Below are 19715 nucleotides of genomic sequence, written 5' to 3'. Positions count from 1 at the left end.
TTTGTCTCAGGTCATGATCCTGGAGTCTGCTTCTCTCTCTCTCTCTCTCTCTCTCTCTGCTCCCCTCCCCTCCTCATGCTCTCTCTCAAATAAATAAATAGAATCTTAACAAAAAAATTAATTAATTAAAAATTTTTTAAAATGTTATTTTACTGACTTTGGTAAAGTGCTAGAATAACTAGGTTTCCAGTATTTGAAATGAAAATGTGCAGAGTATGCTGATTATTGGTTTAGAATTGGGAAAGAAAAGGAAGAAAAAGGAAGTTTCTAAGGAAATAAAAGGTTTACTTTCTCCATCATGGGCTTATAATCACAATAGCTTTTTTTGTTTGTTTGCCAGAATGTTCTCATATTTAGGCAGGAAATAGTTTATCTGCTTATTTTAATAATGACAGTGTCTGTAGGAATGATTTATGAGCACAAATAATAGAGGTACCACCGGCATTGTGTTGTTGACCATAACAATTTCAACTGAACACTAAATATTCTACCTAGTTGGGTTTTCTTTAATGGCTATTGAAGGGGACCTTCAAATGTTTCCATTAAAAAACTCTTGGTGAATTTTCCCCAGGTTCTAACAAGCTATATCAAAATAAAACTCATTTCATGGAAAAAAGGAATCCCACAGCACTTCTTTTTAATAACTGTTCAGCTACAAAATTTTATTGGTATCTTTTTATGTTCCCTCTAGAGGATGTAATGCACAAAAGCATTGCCACGGAACATATAAAATTACAAATGAAATTTATTGTAAAAAGTAGAATGTCTTCTAGACTGGTGTCAGTATTTATTTCATTCATAAACCAAAACTGCAGTATAATATATTCATTGTCAGCAAGTTCATGTGTGTAAATTGCCATCCAATGTTATTGACTGATATAAGACAGATATTGAAAAGACAATTTAAATGTACTCTTCCAAACATAAACTGTTCCACAAAAGCACTGTAAAAACTCCTTCAAGATTTTGGGTTGTGCTTGACATTTATGGTTAACTACATAATTTGGTCGTGTCATAATCCACTGTGTTTGGCAATTTGGCATTAAACGCCTGCAGAGCAGATTGGATCCTCACCACCTCGCTGGTAGACAGCTTGAGTCTATGACGAAGCAAGCAAGAGAAAAGATCTAGACGACGCTGACCAGGTGGGGAGAGTTTATTTACACGGTCTCTTATCTCTAGAAGTTGCAAAAGTGCTGAGTCCTGGGATCCCTGAGTATAGGGGTAGTCCAGCTGCAAAATCAAGTCCCGAATTGCTTCAGGGTCAAAGTGCATGCTGTAACCAAACACTTGAATGTTATTGATTTTCATATAACCCAGGTTCCGGGAAGGGTCAATAAACTCCAGAGGTTCGTAGTAAATGCTCTCATTGCCATTGGGGCCGCTGGACTTGATGCGACTCCTCAAGTAGATGTGCACCGTCTCAAAAAATGTCTTCCATTTGTTGCCCAGAGTCAGCGACCAGTTATAGCACTGCAGCGGGAGGTCCAGCTTAGTCCGCTCCCAGTCTGGAAAGCTGTTTTCATTCACAGGCATAAACCAGCTCTCGGAGTGGCTGCCTCCGAAGGGATTGATGTAAACGGCCAACACTGGCTCCAAGGTGCTGTTTTTAGTTAAGCAAATCTGTAAGGAGAGACCCAAGATCATATGGACCAGACTCGACTTGTACTTGTTACTCTTCAAGGTGAGGAGCATCCGCTTACGCCAGGAGGGGTCAAACCAGCTATTGAGGCGCATGTCGTTGCTGATAAAAATGGCATGGACTTCTATTCGTCTGTCCGTCTTCTGCAGCAGGTATTTCATCTCGAGGTCTTGCAGGTCAGTCTCAAAGCCAATATAGTGATCGGTGGACTCAGCGACCTCGGGCTTGCAGAGCCCCTGGCTCAGCATGTAGCCCGTGTTGCAGGTGCCACAGCGGGTGCGGTTGTCAGGGGCGCAGGTCAGGCAGGCGGAGGCGTCGCCCACCGTGCAAGGCAGGAACGCGGTGCAGACCACCTGGTCATTCGGGCAAGTGCACGAGTGCGTCTCTTCGGAAAAGCTGCCCAGGAGACCGTTCTCGTTGCAGTAGAGAAAAGACTGGATGCGAGTGAGCCAGTAGGTTGAGGTTCTAGAAATACAAAACAACACGAATCTATATAAATACAAGGATATATTTTGTGTGTGTACTGCAATAAAATTAACTTTAGCTCCGAAAGCCTCACTATCATTTCTTAGGTTAGCTCCAGTTGTTTGGATAAAAGATCCAGACAGTTTATAATTGAAAATAGATACATTTTATATAATATTTATGTATGTTATATATATATATATATATGTATATATATATATATTAGATAATTTTTTTTCATTCTTCATTGCACAAGGCCAGATGTGGATATATTTGATTTGAAATGAAATCTGGCACAGACTACCTTCTGATGAGATTGCTTGTCATTTCGCTAGGGTACTTGGAAGCTGATTGTGAACATAATTGGGTCAGTTATTGTTTTGAAATGCGAACCAGCAATAGGAAATAAAAGTGATATTATCACAAAATATCTAGAGTAGAATTAGAGCGTATAAATGCTGACTGCTCATTCATTTGCTCTTAGCTGCGTAAAGCACTAATGTTGCAAGAAGCCAAATAGAGAGTAAAATAAAAATGAAAGAAAAATAAACAACTTTAAAGTGTCAATCGGTGTATTTAAATAATCAGGTTTTATCAGTATTGACCGAACAAGTACCCACTGAGAAGGAAAATATTCTTAAAACATGCTTGACTTTATTCTTACAGGCTGCTCAAGAAAATTGTTGAAAATATCTTGTTAAAACCAACTACAAGTTGTTTTAATAAGGGTTAAGTGTGTCCGTTTAATGTGTTTGATTTGAGTCATTAACGTTTTTCCTTATTTATGCCCAGAAATCAGGCTAATCATGAGGCAAATGTAAGATTTTTACTTTTCACGCTTTGCCCACATTATTCAAACTCTTTTGGTGAGTTTAAAATCTCAGCAAAATAATGAAGGAAAAATTGTGTGGTCCGGTAACCAGGTAATTCTTTGTTTTTATCACAGTGTACGATCATGGAAGAGCTGAAGGGCATCTATAACGTGCCATTCTCTTGTGTGGAATAGCAATATCTTCCATACTGAGTTTTCTGAGAAATAGTTAGGCTCAGACTCTATGCGTGTGGCTAGAATATTGCACAATGTATCTATTTCTGATATTCTTATGCCTTTCTGGTGTTCATTATTTAGTACCCATGAGATTTTCTGTGAAATGTGTCTATTACGCTCAATCCTTTACACTTGAACACTGTTGCTGTTCCAAAGACGTTGTATATGCAGAATACTGGTAAAACATAGGTATTAATCTGTCTAATAATCTGTCTAATCTGTCTAAATAACCAATAAAAACATTTCAATGTCCATAACACTATTTGAGCTCTTTATATTACATATTCATTTCTGTTTCCTGCCCATCCTCACCTTGAAATGCAACACACTTTTTTTAAGTGAGTTCTTCCTTATTTTCCCAAATAAAACCCATAACTCCTTCCTTCTCTCTCATGGTGCTTACTTATTCTTTTTTTTATTTTTTAAGATTTTATTTTTATTTATTTCACAGACAGAGATCACAAGTAGGCAGAGAGGCAGGCAGAGAGAGAGAGAGAGGAGGCAGCAATCTCCCTGCTGAGCAGAGAGCCTGAAGTGGGGCTTGATCCCAGGGCTCCGCGATCATGACCTGAGCTGAAGGTGGAGGCTTTAACCCACTGAGCCACCCATGCACCTCCATACTTACTCTTTTCATGGTACCTTTTTTCACTTAAAATTTTGTATTATTCTGTACCTACTTGTTCATACTCCATTTATCCTATTAAATATAATATCCAGCTTGCCAAAAGGATGTATGCCTGTTTAGTGCTATGTGTCCAGTGCCAAGCAGAATACCAGGAGGCCACAGCCCTTTAATGTTTACTGAATCTTGACTCAAATCCATATAGGAATTAAAAGACATTTTCTCAATAAGTGTAATTTTGAGTGAAAGTTAAAGCCCTAAAAAGAACATTTAAGATGGTTGTAAAGTCCCAGGTCTCAAGTTACACAACATACACTTCGACATTTGCACAATTAAATGTATAGAAAGTTTTTCTTTTCCACCTTCTCTAAATGTAATTTTTTTGTTATAGACCCAGAAGAAAAGAAAAACAACAACAACAATAAAATTAAACCAAACCCAACCACAGCATAAAAGGTCTTCCTCTTAATTATTTCTCACACTGAAAAACACTGGCCAGAAATGCGAACCTACTAAATTCATTAGTAACTTTCTCTAGATTCTTTAAAAATAAGTTCTGGGAAAAACTCTCCCAGAAGCACACTCAAGGGTGGTGAAATATCAATTGTGTGAGGCTCTTGGGCACTTTGGGAGCTGTACATCTGCATATGAGTCTCCCTCTAGCTCTGGTTGTTTCCTCTCCGTAGAATAAATGTGCAAAAAGCTTCCTTCGGTGGTGCATGAAATAACTTGATTATCTCTGTATTCAATTTAGACATATAGAAATTACTACTGATTTTTAATCTGCAGTTACTAATGCATTTATTCTATCACTTTTCTCTTTCACAGGCTATTAATGTCTATCTTGGCTTCTTTCTCTCTCTTTCCTCTCTCCTTTTTTCCTCTTCTTTTTTCCTTCCTTCCCTTTCTTGCCACCTTCTCTTTCTTCCTTCCTTTCATTTCTATGTTCTCTTATCCCTTCCCTCTACCCTTTCTCTCTCTCTCTCTCCTCTTCTGTAACTCTATTTGTGTCTTTCTATGATAAAGAATATAAAAGATACATCCTATCCGGATTGAAAATTATATTTTCTTCCCTGAAACCAAAGCATAAATTCTCTGAGCCAATTCATCTTTCACTGTAAGCTCTAATCATGTTTCCAAATCATAAGGACAAACAAAAAAAAATGAAATAAATAGACCTAAGGCTAAAGACAGAGCTCACAAAACTAGGGCCCTGTAGGAAGAAGCATTTGGACACTTTAGAAAAGCAAGGGCTTTTTCAGCTTTCAATCTCTTCCAATCCTTTTCACGTCCCCACAGACGCATTACTGAAGGAATACGTTTCAGCTTCGTGGGTTTCAGCTTGTCATGTATGAATATTGATAACTTAGCACACTGCCAAAGCTCCTGTACCCTGGGATAGCAGGGTTAGTGTGTAGATTTTCTTCTTTTAGGGCTTCTTGTCCTTTCTCCCCCTACTACCTACCTTTTGACAATTTTATACTGTATTTCATAAGTCAGGAATAGATTTTTTAAAGGAAAATTAAATGCAGCAATCAGTCTTTGCTTTACTTTTTGTAAAATCTTGGCTAAAGCAGAGGAGTCAAACATGGAGAAGGGAACCCCTCTGGATTTTTCATTTACCCCATTATGTGGTTTTATTTTTCCCAACAAAGTTAAGTAGAACTGATTTTTTTCTTTATTCTAAAGCCTTTTAAACTTATTTTAAATAGTCAAATTGTTAAGAAACTTTATAAATTCATTTAACTAATGTAAAATTAATAAAAATCAAAAGTAGGCCTGTATTGAGTATTTAACGCTGCTTCCTTTTAAATCTAAATATTTAAAGAAAGTAGTACCACATTTGTTTTTTTTTTAATTCCCATCTACAGCTTTTATTCACACTCATTATTTGTTGTCTCCTCGGGCTAAGGCTAGAGGATACGATGTCAGTAGATGTACTTCTGGCAAGAGGCCTTTTGTTGCTTTTTATCAAGCAGGTGGCATGGTTCATGACATCTACTTAATTGCACTTTGATAAATATTTACTAAATGAAGTAAGAAAGAAAAGAAGAAAGAGGGGAGAGAGGAGCAAGGAGGGGCTAGAGACAGAAATTGGAGTGAAGGAACTGCGGATTATGAGAGAACAGAAGACAGAAACAGAAGACAGAATTTAAAAGGCCATTGACATGCGGTAGCGCCTATGATATGGAGCACTTCAGGAAGGGGAGGAACTCCCTTATCTATCAGGAACAGTTTGGATTTTGGAAATAATTTTTACAAAGGCTCTTATGGGGTGGTATTAAAAAGAGAAACGTGCCTTCCAGAGTTAAGTTAAAATTTAAAATTTAAGTAACATTGAAGCTAAAGGCTGACAGCATGTGTACATTTGAGGGATCACGTGGCTTGCCCACTTGGGAACTTCACACAGCTGTTTAACCAGTTGTCTCCCTTCAGTCTGTAACACTCTCCGTGTGTAGAAAGCCTGATCTTCTCCACAGGATACACGTCCTGTGAGCATCAGGAGAGGCCTAGACTAGAAGATGGATACCTGACTTCTGGGCCGGACTCTACCTGGTAACCTGGGACAGGTCACTTAGCCTCCTTAACTTTGAGCAGAGTCAAAGAAACAGTAGTTCAGAGTTTGGATTTTCTTGACCGTGAGGAGTGGTGGTAGCTTTCTGAACCTTCATGTGCCCATGTGTGACTTCACTTGCCGATTTCTGTCAGGGCGAAATGGTGTCACATAGAAACCCCATCATCGCTGTCTCCCATGTGGTGGTTATTCATAAGGAAACAGTGTGAGTGAAATGTTTGTCTCTAAAATGTTCCTGTTATTTAGAATATCAACTAAGACATGGTCTTATTCTTATAGTTTTGAATGATGTTAACTGTGATTCGTGAAACAGATTCCTGGGCCTCCCTTCAGAGATGCTCTAAGAATTTCGAGGAGTAGGGCCCAGGAATATGCAATCTCAGAGGACATTATGTACACATAGGCTGCAAGGTTCCTATGTAAGAAAACTGACAACCCAAATAGTGCCTAGGGACTCTTAATACACCATCTAGCCATCAGCATGTAAGCATATGTTCAGAGAAGGTAGATAAAAGTTACAATTTCTGTGGAGAAGCATCAGCATCAGATGGCTTTGAATTAACATGTGAGGCTCTGTCCCCAATGTGTACACTACAGTTTGCGAACCCTACACTAGAAAATTTGCCATGTGTTTACATTGAAGAACAAGGCAAATGCTAAAGCCTACCTTAATAAATGAATTCTACGTTGCTACAGTAATATTAATTATTTAGTGACCACCTCTCATGTCATGGGCCAGCTACTTTGTATTCAATATCGAAAATTCTTCACAGGAGTTTCCAAAGGTAAACCTCATTTTAAAATTTTAAAAATACTGAGGTTCATTTTTTTTTTTTTAAGATTTTACTTATTTATTTGACAGAGAGACACAGCAAGAGAGGGAACACAAGCAGAGGGAGTGGGAGAGGGAGAAGCAGGCTTCCCACCGAGCTTGATGGGGGGCTCATCCCAGGACTCTTGGACCATGGCCTGAGCCTAAGGCAGCCACTTAATGACTCAGCCACCCAGGCACCCTTGAGGTTCATTCTTTTAATGACTTTCTCAGTTGCATATATGTTAAGTAGGACCATGTAGACATACTCAGAGAATCAAACTTAAATATTTTTTTAAATGTGGTTGAAAGTATGGTTGCATGGGATCATGAGAAAAAGTACTTAACAAATGACTTTAGGAAAATACCCATAGATTACTATTAGCTGGACAGCATCAAAGATAAAATGACTTTTAATTTGATAAAAATTACTTTTAATTATGATATAAAGTTTAATTTTTTGAGTGACAGTATACTCTATTGGCTTCAATCACTTTTGGGGAGCCAAATGATCAACTTTGAATTTTATTTCATTTACCTCATATATACTGGGAATAAAATATAGGTTGTTGTTATAAATTAAAACACAATTTCAGGAAAAGCAGTTAAAAGGGTGCCTATGAAATAAATGAAAATGCTTATTTTTATTATTACTATTGTTACTACTGTTATCTTTTTAAGGAAATATCACTGCATGTAGTTCCTTTAATACAAATGTTTTCCCCTCGAAAATTGAATATTTTTATTTACTTACAATTCATGCATTGCATGCATAATATCACACTGTATTTCTGAATTTTATCTTTACCAAAATAAACATAGTTATTGATAACACGGTCAAGACTATATTTAAAAGTACACATGTGGCCTCTTTGTGATAGTTTTAAAACTCTAAAATGTGTGTTAAGACAATATTGCTTAAATTCAGGACATATATTCTGATGTGTAATGGTTTGCACTGAGGTATTAGAACATATGTTGATACAAAAACAATTACTTCCTTTCACAGTTAAATCCTCTCTGAGCACTAATAATCTTATTTCAAAGGTCCCTAATTTCAACCTTCTAATCTTTTATTGCTCTCCAAATCTGTGCAATGTGGATCCAACTTTTAAAACCTAAACAATATAGTTTCAGTATCTTTTTGAAGTTAAATATCACTCTTTTAAGTAGAGCATTTCATTTCAGCCTTCATCGGTTTGTGTTTCTCCAACTCTAATACTTTAAACTAAATATGAATTTGGGATTAAGTGCCCAAAGCTATTTAAACAATCTAAAGCTGATTATTAGCTCAGCCCCAGAGAAATAATGCCAAATAAGATTCTAGGACCCGCCCTCTTCCAATTCTGCTGCTCTGACCATCCCAGCCTTGACAAAGTGGCCTAGGGCTCATGGTAACACCCCAACACGTAATACTCTCACTCTTTCTTTCTTTCTTTTTTGTTTTTTAAAAGATGTTTTATTTATTTATTTGACAGACAGAGATCACACGTAGGCAGAGAGGCAGGCAGAGGGTGTGGGGGTGAAGCAGGCTCCCTGCTGAGCAGAGAGACTGATGTGGGGCTTGATGACCTAAACTGAAGGCAGAGGTTTAATCCACTGAGCCACACAGGCGCCCCTCACTCTTGAGAACAGTTTTATACCTCAAGTAAGCGAATGTCATTTTCAAAGTTCCCTCAGTCCTGAGTCTCCCAAGGAACCATCTCTATACTACATGTGTATATAGATACACATCTATAGATCTATAGACACATACAGATACACACTTTAATTCGAGTATTGACTAATAATTTTGGCTTGAATGTGAAGGAAGGCAATGAAAAAGGGAGTGAAGCAGTTGAAGAGGAGGGTAGGTTATATTTTAAAGACGTTATTACCTGGTAGTTAACGTTCACTGAGGTTTTATCATGAGCACATTTAATAAGCATTATTTATTTGTTCCTCTCAATTCTCATTACTCCTTGAGTAATGATGCTTAGTACCCCAATTTATAAAGGTGAGGGCATGCCTTTTATTTATTTTTATTTTTTAAAGATTTTATTTATTTATTGGAGAGAGAAAGAATGAGAAAGAGAGAGAGCATGGGGGGGGGGAGGGGTGCCCAGAGGGAGAAGCCGACTCTGCTGAGCAGCGGGACTGATGTGGGACTTGATTCTGATCTCCAGGATTAGGACCTGAGCTGAAGGCAGTTGCTTAACCAACTGATCCACTCAGGCGCCTCAAGGGCATGCTTTTTAAAAAGCTTAAATAACTAGAACTTGTTCAAAGTCTAACAGCTAGTCGATGGTAGAACTGAAAGAAGATCCTTGGTCTTTATGACTCCCAGTGATTGTTTTGGACATGACATCAAAAGCACAAGCAACAAAATGAAAAATTAATAAGTAGGACAACAGCAAACAAAAGGTTTTAGTTGAACTGATTTGTGACACACTTGGTTGAGTGGCATACATGGACAAATCTGCTTACTTCTTAGAGAGCGACTGAAACGTTTTGTCCCCAAAGATGCTGCCTCTGATATTATAGTTCAAAAAATCAAAAGATACATTTTTCTTCTACTTTTGACATAAAATATGAAAAGAGACAGGTCAACATTCAGTCTGTGAAATGAGAGGCATGCAAAAATGAACACAATTATGTTTCTCTAAGTAAAGAGAAGATATTATCAAAAGAACACCAGCATTTTCTTAATTAGAGTGCACATTTAATTCTTGTATTTAGTATGTGCAAATTCAGCTAGTAAGTGGTTCTTGCAATTGATAAATACTGACACATACGCAATTATTTCGCAAAGACAGGTAAATCTGGTCTCTCCTAAATACATTCATAACATTCTGGCTTTTATCCACCATAATGTTCATTACACCAAGTCATTATTACCAAATCATCTGTCTCTCTCATTACATTATACAATCTATGAAGAAAAATATGTATTTGTTTACTTCGCTATTTGACTATAACGATGTACTCAATCAGTGTATCATGTTTATACTTCAATCCCCCATTACAATGTTCTAAACCGTTATTGGTCTTAAATGTGTGCATTATGGATCCAAATTTGAAAATTTAAATAATATAAATTAGGAATTTAAAATATTTATAAAGAGACCATTCTATCTTTCACAGGTGTATTCATCTCTGATCCTATACCTCAAACCTAACATAAATTTTATAAAAGTGAATAAATTAGTGAAGAAGAGGAAGCTGGAAAAGAAAATTTAAGACTAAATTGAAAATGTCCTCATTATTGTTGTTCTTGTTAATATTTCATATGGCTTTCTTGATTTCTAGTAAGTGATGAACATTTTTAAAAATTGTCTTATTTTCACATTTTTTTAAAGTATGTTTCATGACCAATTTCTTATCAACTTAGAGAAGATCAATAAAATGTTTAACTCTATCATGTGAATACTTTAATCAATTTTAATGCTTTTCTAAAACTAATAATACCATTTACATTTAAAGCATAATTTTAAATTTAAATAAATAAAACATAATTTGTGCAAATCTGAGGTCCATCTATTTTATACCTGTGAACACAACTATGGCATGAGCTATCTGTGATATATTTACCTTGGTCTTAGAAACATCCCTCCAAATAGATTGTCTCCAAACTTGCCATTTTCTTCTTTCATGCTACAATCATCATTGTTGTCTACAACCATGGATAACAGCTTATCCCTTTGTGCCTCAAGTAAAGCAAGAACCTGGTTTCTAGAAACCTTGTACCTACTCTCTTCATCATTTTGTTACATTGGTGTGCTAGCACGATTAGCAAGCTAATCTTAAAACTGATCCATTTCTAATTGTATGTCACCTTTATAACTTTCGAAGCCATTCACAAACTGATAGCCCCTAGCTTTCAATGCTTGATAAAGTGTATTCTCCATTTAAACTGTCCCTGTTCCCCTCCCTAAAAATGTGATGCTCAATTCCAACTACATTGAATTTTCTTCTTATAGAATTGAATGTCCTTTCTCTTCTGCTTAATGTGTTCAGGATGCAAATTGAATCACTTTTCCTCTAAACAGTCTTTTTTTTTTTTTGATGACATAACTTAAAATAACTAAATTCCTTGAATGAGTGTATCAGATATCTATATTCCTGTATTTGTAATTAAACTATGTGTAGCCATATACTGTGGTTTAATAGATTCTTATCTCATTATTTCAACTAATGTATACTATTCATGATAATATCTGTAATTTCTTACATGTTAGTTTTCTTAATTAGAGTATAAGCTCTTCAGAAAAAAGAAAATGCCTGTTATTCCATTGGCATTTCTAGAGATCGACAAAATGCCTTCCTGACACTTCCAAATAAAACTGCTCAGTCAAAATTGAATTATGGACTTATGTTTTTGGAAGATGTCAGAGAGAATACCCTTAAAAACCCCTCAATGCAAAATGCCAAGAAATTCTGGCAACACCTATTTTGAATGCATTGTAGGATGGAAAGAAAGATGTAAAACTTCACAGGCTGAAATTGAAGTAAAAGAACAATATGAAAGAAGGCATGTGTGCCTGATCTCGAGTTTGGGGTGGTCATCTTGGGTATCAGAGACAAAGTGTGGCACACTTAACAGTAAGAAGTTGAATTGGAGACCCACTATATTTGCAAAGACAGACTCTGTGCATTGAAGGGGAGTCAGCTTAAAAAAAAAAAAAAAAAAAACAGCAGCAAAAACAACCAACATCTAGAAAAGGAAGAGAGCAAATTGAACGTCTACCCTGACCTTGCTGTTTGTAGAAGGGAGAGTGCATGATCTATAAATTCAAAAACAGGAATGAAAATAATTATTTTAAAGTGCTCCAAAATTGTTGTAAGGTGGCAAAATGAAACATACATTTTCTAGAGGAATGTACATTCTGCAAAGTACTTGAAGAATCAATATAGATAAAAATAATTTTGACCATGAGCTCACAATCAAAAAAAAAAAAAAAAAAGCACATGAGGATGTGGTAGTTTTTATTTGTGATTGTTTTCACCTTTATACATTATTTTCTCCCTTCTCCATGTTGGATGGCATGGCCTAGAATCACAATACTACTTTTACACATATTTTCAACTCCCTGCTTCCACTTGAGGAGAACTTAACCCTGATTATCTGGATAATAAGTGACAAGAAGATGGGCAAAATCTTTTTATGTCTCACACAAGAAAATGTGAAAATCTGAAGGCACTACAGTTATAAGACATCAGTATTATGCATATTATTTATGATTTTCAAATTGCCAAACAACTATGGCTAGAAGAATGATAGTTATTCTATAAGTGTGAACACCGTGCCATACTGTAACTACAAAATTGCAAAGGTTTCATTGAATTTACTGCAGATTATAAATGTGATATTGTACAGGATTATTTTCAGACTGCTACTTTTATTATTATTGTTATTAATTTTTTTATAGCGAGAGAGAGATGGTATGTGTGTGGAAGGGTGAGAGACAGAGAGAGTGAGGATATCAAGCAAGCTCTGTGCCTAGCACAGGGCTTGATGGTCACTTTATATGTTGAAATACTATTTCTCAATATGATATTATTAGGAGTTAGGGACTTTGGGAAATAATTAGGTAATGAGGATGGAGCCATCATTAATGGAATTACTGTCCTTAGAAAAGGGACCCTAGACAGCTGTCTCACCCTGTTTCCACAATGCGAGGGCACGGTGACAAGATGGCTATCTATAAGAGAAGAAGTGACCTCACGCCAGACACCAAGTCTTTCTCTGAGCCTTGACCTTGGTCCTCTAGCCTCCAGCACTGTGGGAAATACTCATGTATTGTTCAAGTCATCCAGTCCATGGTATTTTCGTTATAGCTGCCCAAACTGACTAAGACAGGTATTATCTCCCAATTTTTCTACCAACTTAATATTACATTTAAGTCTGTGGAAAATAAAAGTGAATCAAATGACTGTATAGAAAAATGGAAACAATTCAGAATGTCTAGTTTTCTTTGACCTCATTATTTTTCAAATGAGATTACAAGAAATGATGGATTATCTTAAATGACCGTTCCACATCTATTTAGAAAACAAATAGCAGAGCAATCACTTTAATCCTTGGGTTCCTGGAGCAGGCTTACGTTATGTAGAACATCTCTTTCCTCAGCACACAAGACATTCCATTAACCAAAATATCATCTGATAGGGAAAAAAATGAGTCACTCTGGATGATATCAGCAGTGACACCATCAAATGGGTATTTAAAATGTGCTGTTCTCTCACTCACAGGGTGAACCACAACAATACGAATGGAGCTTCTTATCAATTGGCAGAAAGAGAGAAACTTGTGTCATTTCCAGAGCTTAATCTATTCTGTTGGCAGGGGGGAACATTTACAAGTTTGTTCCTTTGTGTTGCAGGTTTAGCTTTCATTTAATTTTTGAACAGTAAGTCCATTTTGAAATTATTTGAAAATTAGATATTGTCATTTTTTTGCTTATAAATTCATTTTAAGTTATCTTTGTTTCTCTTTTCATTTGTTGCCACTGCCATTTATTACCTTTTAATAATCAAACAATCCTTTGAAGGGGAAAGCAAAAAAGACATTATATGCAAGTAACTGTTAAAACCATGATGTAGAAAATAATCAGATAATTAAAACCTTATAAATATTTATAGATGAGATGTATAATAAGTACCCATTCTAATACAAATAGTCTGACCTTATAAATTCATATGTAGTTTGCAAACCAAGAGCTAACAAAGGGCATTCTAGAAACAGTTCACCAGACCCATAGAAGAAGATCCATAGAAGGAGGTTTTGACTAAAAGTCAAAACCCCATTCTCTCTAGACCTCAGAGTTATCAGGGTAATCACATGGTCCTTATGTCCACCATTAAGTAATAATCACAAATACATCATGAGCACTTACTATGTGCTGAAGACTATTTAAATATTTTACATGTATATATACAAATATATATGTATATTAACATTTAGCCCTTGCAACAACTCTATCAAAGTAACCACTATGATTTTCCACAAGGTGCCCCTTAAGGGACAGCACAAACTGTCTATAAAAATGAGCCAGTGTCCATGCTCTTCACCACTCCACCAGATTACTATGGTGTTACTGGCCCAATAAAGGCATATATGAAAAAATGATGAGAAAGTATATTTTTCTAGATGATTATAATTTCAGTCTACCTCCCCAGGTGACAATTATCTGAAATGTTTTGACTGCCCAGATAAGCTTTGGACAAAATGTGAACTACTATACTATTTCTGGATTAAACAGCACAAAGTGAGATGAAAATATAATTCACACTGACATCTTAATATCATCACGATGTTTAGTAATCTAAAATCCTATATTTTACAGATTATGTTAAAATCATATGATAATAAAAAAGAATCATGTGATACAAGGGAGATTCTGAAATAACTTGCATCAGTGTGTATCAGAGCCATCCTATCCACTTAACTGAAGAAAGAGTAGGTCTACCTCAGTTTCTGTTTAGAGCAATAATACATTTTTATGACACATGTACCTTGCATGAAAGAAAAACAATAACAACTCAAGTGGATTCAGGGCTAAAAACAACTTGCCCTTGATTCTGGAAGTTAAATTATTATTATATAAACATTTTTCGTCATGTTTCCTTATCCTTCTAGCATGGGATAAGGCTCCTTAGCTAAATACAGTAGTTTATATAAGATTTCTTCTCATTCTGTCTTTACCTATCAAGTCATCCTAGTATATAGATAGAGATAGAGATAGAGATATCATTTTTTTGACATATTATATAGGATATCATAACTTGTGATATGTGATAACTTGTGATAACTTAACATACCTCCACCTCCAGGTTTTATTTTAAACAAGCATTGAAAGTCTTTCAGAAGTATTCAATAATGCCTGAAGAATCCACATTTGTTCCTAAGTTGTTAATACTTTTGTTGATTGCTAAGTGTTTTTTCTCTTTGTTCAGTGACATAAAATCACTTGTCCTATATGATATAGGATATCATATGTCAAAACAAATGATATCTCTATCTCTATCTATATATAGATATATAGATTATATATATAATTTGTTATGATATCTGGTTGTGTAGAGGCAAAGGCAAGCTGAAGAGGTGAGAAATAGCAGTACGATTTGTAAATTAAAAATGAGTGCTTCATTTGTTGTTAATTACCTGTCCAACATCCACAGGCCCCTTCTTCCTACAAACAGAAGCTGATTTTGTTCAGCACAAGGTGTTGAAAAACAAATCAAAGCAACACTACTTGCTGTTTTCCTTGAAATTAACAGTAGATACAATTCTAATACAAACAGACGTCTGTCTGATGCAGAATAGTCTGGGATAGCTTCTTTTTCCTGAAAGAACTCAGTAGCCACGCTTGCCACTCCTAGTCCTGCTATTTATGCTGAAAACGGTTTTGATTTCTGAAGCAACAAGAGCCATTCCATGGATTCAAGACAACAGACATGTAAAGTTGAGGGAAAGGCAAAAAGCAAACAAACAGACAAACAAACAAACAAATAAAATTAAATTTTAAAAATCCAACCATTCAAAAGCAAGCAAACTGGTCCTATCCTTAAGAACCATCAACAACTGCAACATCTACAACATCAAGTTGCAGAGCCATTGCCAGCAGCTACTTTCTACAAAACTCCTGTTATTTGAGAAAGAAAAATCTTTGTTTTTAAGATTCCATTCATCACTGTTTCTGTTACTTGTAGCAGAATATTGATTACTAGAAACAAGATAAAAGTTTCTGAGAAGCACTCAAACTTTGAAACGAAATAGTCCCTTGCTTTTGTGTTAGGGGTGAAGTGGGGGTTGGGGAAGAAACCCCTAGTCCTTGGAGATTGAGGGATATCTCAGGGTAAAGCAAGCTGAAGTTATTTGCATACTAACTGTAACAAGGTTTCCGAAGGAAACTCTACCATAAGTGACTCTTAATCTCACAAAACAAACTGAGGGTTGCTGGGGGGAGGGGGTTTGGGAGAAGGGGGTGGGGTTGTGGACATTGGGGAGGGTGTGTGCTTTGGTGAGTGCTGTGAAGTGTGTAAACCTGGTGATTCGCGGACCTGTACCCCTGGGGATAAAAATATATGTTTATAAAAAATAAAAAATTAATTAAAAAAAAAAAGTAACTTGTTTTTGCTGCTCTAAAATAAAAGCCAAGCAAATCAAATTCTTGGAACTTCCTTGGAATTCAAATATATAAAGACTGACAACATGAAACAGAACATTACATCTGTTGGCTTAATGGACAAGTGATTTTATGTCACTGAACAAAGAGAAAAACCACTTAGCAATCAACAAAAGTATTAACAACTTGGGAAAGATTGTGGATTCTTCAGGCATTATTGAATACTTCTGAAAGATTTTCAATGCTTGTTTAAAATAAAACCTGGAGGTGGAGGTATGTTAAAAAAATAGCACTTTAAAAAAAATAAGTATGTGTTTTTAGCATTGGTTAGCCATATCCCTATGGGGCCATTATTTTTGAAATAATGTCAAATTAATGTTGAGACTGAATTTTGTTTTCTTGGTTCATGAGTATTTAGTAGAATTTCAAAAAATATTAGGTCAGTAACTGAAATTATAGAAATCATTGAAAATTTTAAGTATTACTGTATTATCACTTCATTGACTGTGCCACCACATAAGCCAATATTCTACATATATATTTCAGAATGCCTTTTGTTTTTACAATGAAAAGTTTAGAGAATCCATTTGCAGCATTAGATTGGGAAACAAAGTCAGTAAACCAATAAATACACACTGATTTTTTTTTAATCCAATGTATGCTTTTCCTCTTCCAGTGAATCAAAAGTCTCTTTTTAGTGTCTTCCTAACAGTATTTGGACTCTTACAAGAAAAGTTTTATTTCTCACTTCAGTTTATTCCCACATATATCACTCCTGTAAATGATCTCAAGTACAACCTCTCCTATTCCTCTAAATGGAAAGAAGCATGTCACCATATATCAATGCCAGAGTTGTTTTGGGGAGATTGAACTGAACCACTGCATTTCCCAGAAAAGAACCCAGGATTAAATCAAACCTACAACTTACATTTCAGTATTCAGGGAATAGTTTCTCATATGATAAGATCCCATAGCATGTTTTCTTTCTAAAAATATTGCCTTAGATTCTGATGATTTTAATCTAAAGAGGGGGCATCAACGGTGCCTATGAACATTAAGTTCTGAAATTCTTCTGGCGTCTTTTGAATACATTGTGGTTCCATTAATACCTACTTACGATCATCTCACTCCTCAGATGAAAACCTTCCCACCATCTCAGTTAGCATAAAAGGCTTTAGAGTGACTTCTAAGACCCCGCATAACTAGACCCCCTACCATTCTCTAACCTCATTGAGATTCCTTTCCTGCATCCTTGCTCCAACCAGTGTCACTGCCTCCTTCTCCTTCCTGAACATTCCTTTGCTTCTGTTACTGGGCATTTTTCGTTTGCTCTTCCCTAGTCCTGGAGCTCCCTTGATGGTACATCTCTCTCTATGGCCTCCTTCAACTCGTTCAGATGTTTAAGCTCATTTTTTTCTTAGTTGAGGCTTTCTATGGGTGACCTGCTTAAAATTGTTGGTCGCCCCAGCCCTCCCTCCCTATTGCCCTCCTCTGCTTTATTTTACTGGAACATTAATGTTCAGGCTGTTTTAAATATCTCTATATGGGCTCCCATGTGGCTCAGTCGGTTGATTTCTAGACTCTTGACTTTGGCTCAGGACATGATCTTGGGGTCCTGAGACTGAGGCCTGATCGGAACTCAGCACTCAGTGTGGAGTCTGTTTGAGTTTCTCTCCCTCTGTCTCTCCCCCTGAACACACATCCTCTCTTTCTCCCTCTCACTCTGTCTCAAATAAATATTTTTTAAAATAAAAATAATAATAATAAACAAATGTCTCTCTTCACCAGAATGTTAGTCATTGAAAGTAAGCATTTTTATCTCACTTATTTACTGTTATATTCCCAGAAACACTATCTGGTTCATTGTATGCATTCAATAAATTATGTTGCAGAATATATTAACTAATCCCTTAGAAAATTTATAAAGTGAGAGGCATACTTAGTAGACACAAGTAACTAGCTTGTTCAAGTTGCATATCTTCAATTTACAGAAGGTACTCTTAGATATAATATGAGCACTTCTCAGTGAAGTAGAAATACCTCGACTTGAAAATCATTACTCATTTCTTTTCATTTTGCTTTGAACACTATGTTCTATGCTTCAATGGTCAAAATTAGCTCTATTCATTTTTCTTTTATTAAACACTGGAGTATTTGGAATAAAAAATCCACTTGAGGGAAGTTTTAGAATAAAGCAATACTGAAGAGCAAAAAGAAGTGTCAATTTTTTTTTTAAATATTGTATTTATTTATTTGATAAAGACAGAGAGAGCATGCACAAACAGGGGGAGCAACAGAGAGAGAGGGAGAAGCAGATTCCCTCCTGAGCAAGGAGCCTGATGCAGGGCTCCTGGATCCCAGGACCCCAGGGTCATGACCTGAGCCAAAGGCAGATGCTTAACCACCTAAGTCACCCAGGGGCTTTGAAAAGAGTCAATTTTTAAATCTGTTTCTCACCTATAACTTGACAAATACTTCTAGATTCCAGCTTCTTATCCCATGCCCTAGATAGCATCCATCTACCTTTCCCTGAAAAGTAAACTTCCATTCACATTTTAAACATCTTGTTCTATCATCAGTATCTGACTTTATCATTTTCCACAGTTTCTTAAAGAAAGGAAGAACATGAGAAATAAAATTCTGTGTTTTTTATACATCAGCACAGAAATCAAAGTAGAACAATTAAATCAATTCTAACTTAGGATGACTTAACATCCTCCTAAGCCCCGTGCTCTGGACACAGATGTGGAGACATTCAGACCAAGAGAGAAGCCCTGAATATCACAGTCCCCAACAGCTTCAGAAAAGCGAAGGTAACAGGTAATTTTTTATTATAGTTTTAATCTTTGATTTAAGAATATTTTGCTTAATGACTCTGATACACATAAAACATGGTAGATGAAATTGATTTTCTGAACACGTTCTAGGGCAGCTTTCTATTTGGCTTCCTTACAAATTAACAGAGAAATGAGATTTGAAGTAAGTGTATATGGTTCTCTGAGCACTCCTCCGAGAAACAAAGCAACTGTATTGTCCCTAAAACCCGAGAGCCACTGGAGGAGTTTTTGATGCACCTTAACTATGCTAATCCATTCACTCTATTTCTATTCTTCTCGCTTCACACCACTAAGAGTAGCCAAAATTCATTGCTTCCTATGTAGTGTAAAATCAAAGGAATGATGAAGTTGTTCCCTAAAGCTGTGTACAGTTAGGCTTATACTTGGTCATTTTTATCTACATGAGTCTACACTAAAATGGATTCTGGTTAGTCTTAACTTTCTCTTTGGAATAACCATCATACTGCTCCTGAAAAATACTAATTAGAAGTATCTGCCTCTCACAAATGTAGTTAAAAGCAACCATTAATAGCTGAAAATTGATTAAAGTAGACAACATCTGCTTTTAGAACCAAAGGCTCCGACATATAATGTGTTATTCTGGCAAG

At 36.0% G+C, this 19715-nt stretch overlaps 1 protein-coding gene across 3 annotated transcripts in view; it reads right to left on the bottom strand.

The window, feature by feature from the left end:
- Positions 1–551: 551 nt before the first annotated feature.
- Positions 552–19715, bottom strand: part of BRINP3 (BMP/retinoic acid inducible neural specific 3) — a 402288-nt gene continuing 383124 nt past the window's right edge. For all 3 annotated transcript variants that reach the window (XM_004751486.3, XM_004751488.3, XM_004751487.3), the window contains exon 8: positions 552–2107. In XM_004751486.3, coding sequence (XP_004751543.1) covers positions 991–2107 — 1117 coding nt within the window. In that variant the 3' untranslated portion in view covers positions 552–990. The remainder of the gene's footprint in view (positions 2108–19715) is intronic.

This window comes from Mustela putorius, unplaced genomic scaffold (genome assembly GCF_011764305.1).
Source record: "Mustela putorius furo isolate JIRA1106 unplaced genomic scaffold, ASM1176430v1.1 tig00000508_pilon_pilon_pilon, whole genome shotgun sequence".
NCBI classification, from domain to species: Eukaryota; Metazoa; Chordata; class Mammalia; order Carnivora; family Mustelidae; genus Mustela; species Mustela putorius.
The sequence above is the reverse complement of the archived record's forward strand: the minus strand, read 5'-3'. Positions and strand labels throughout refer to the sequence as shown.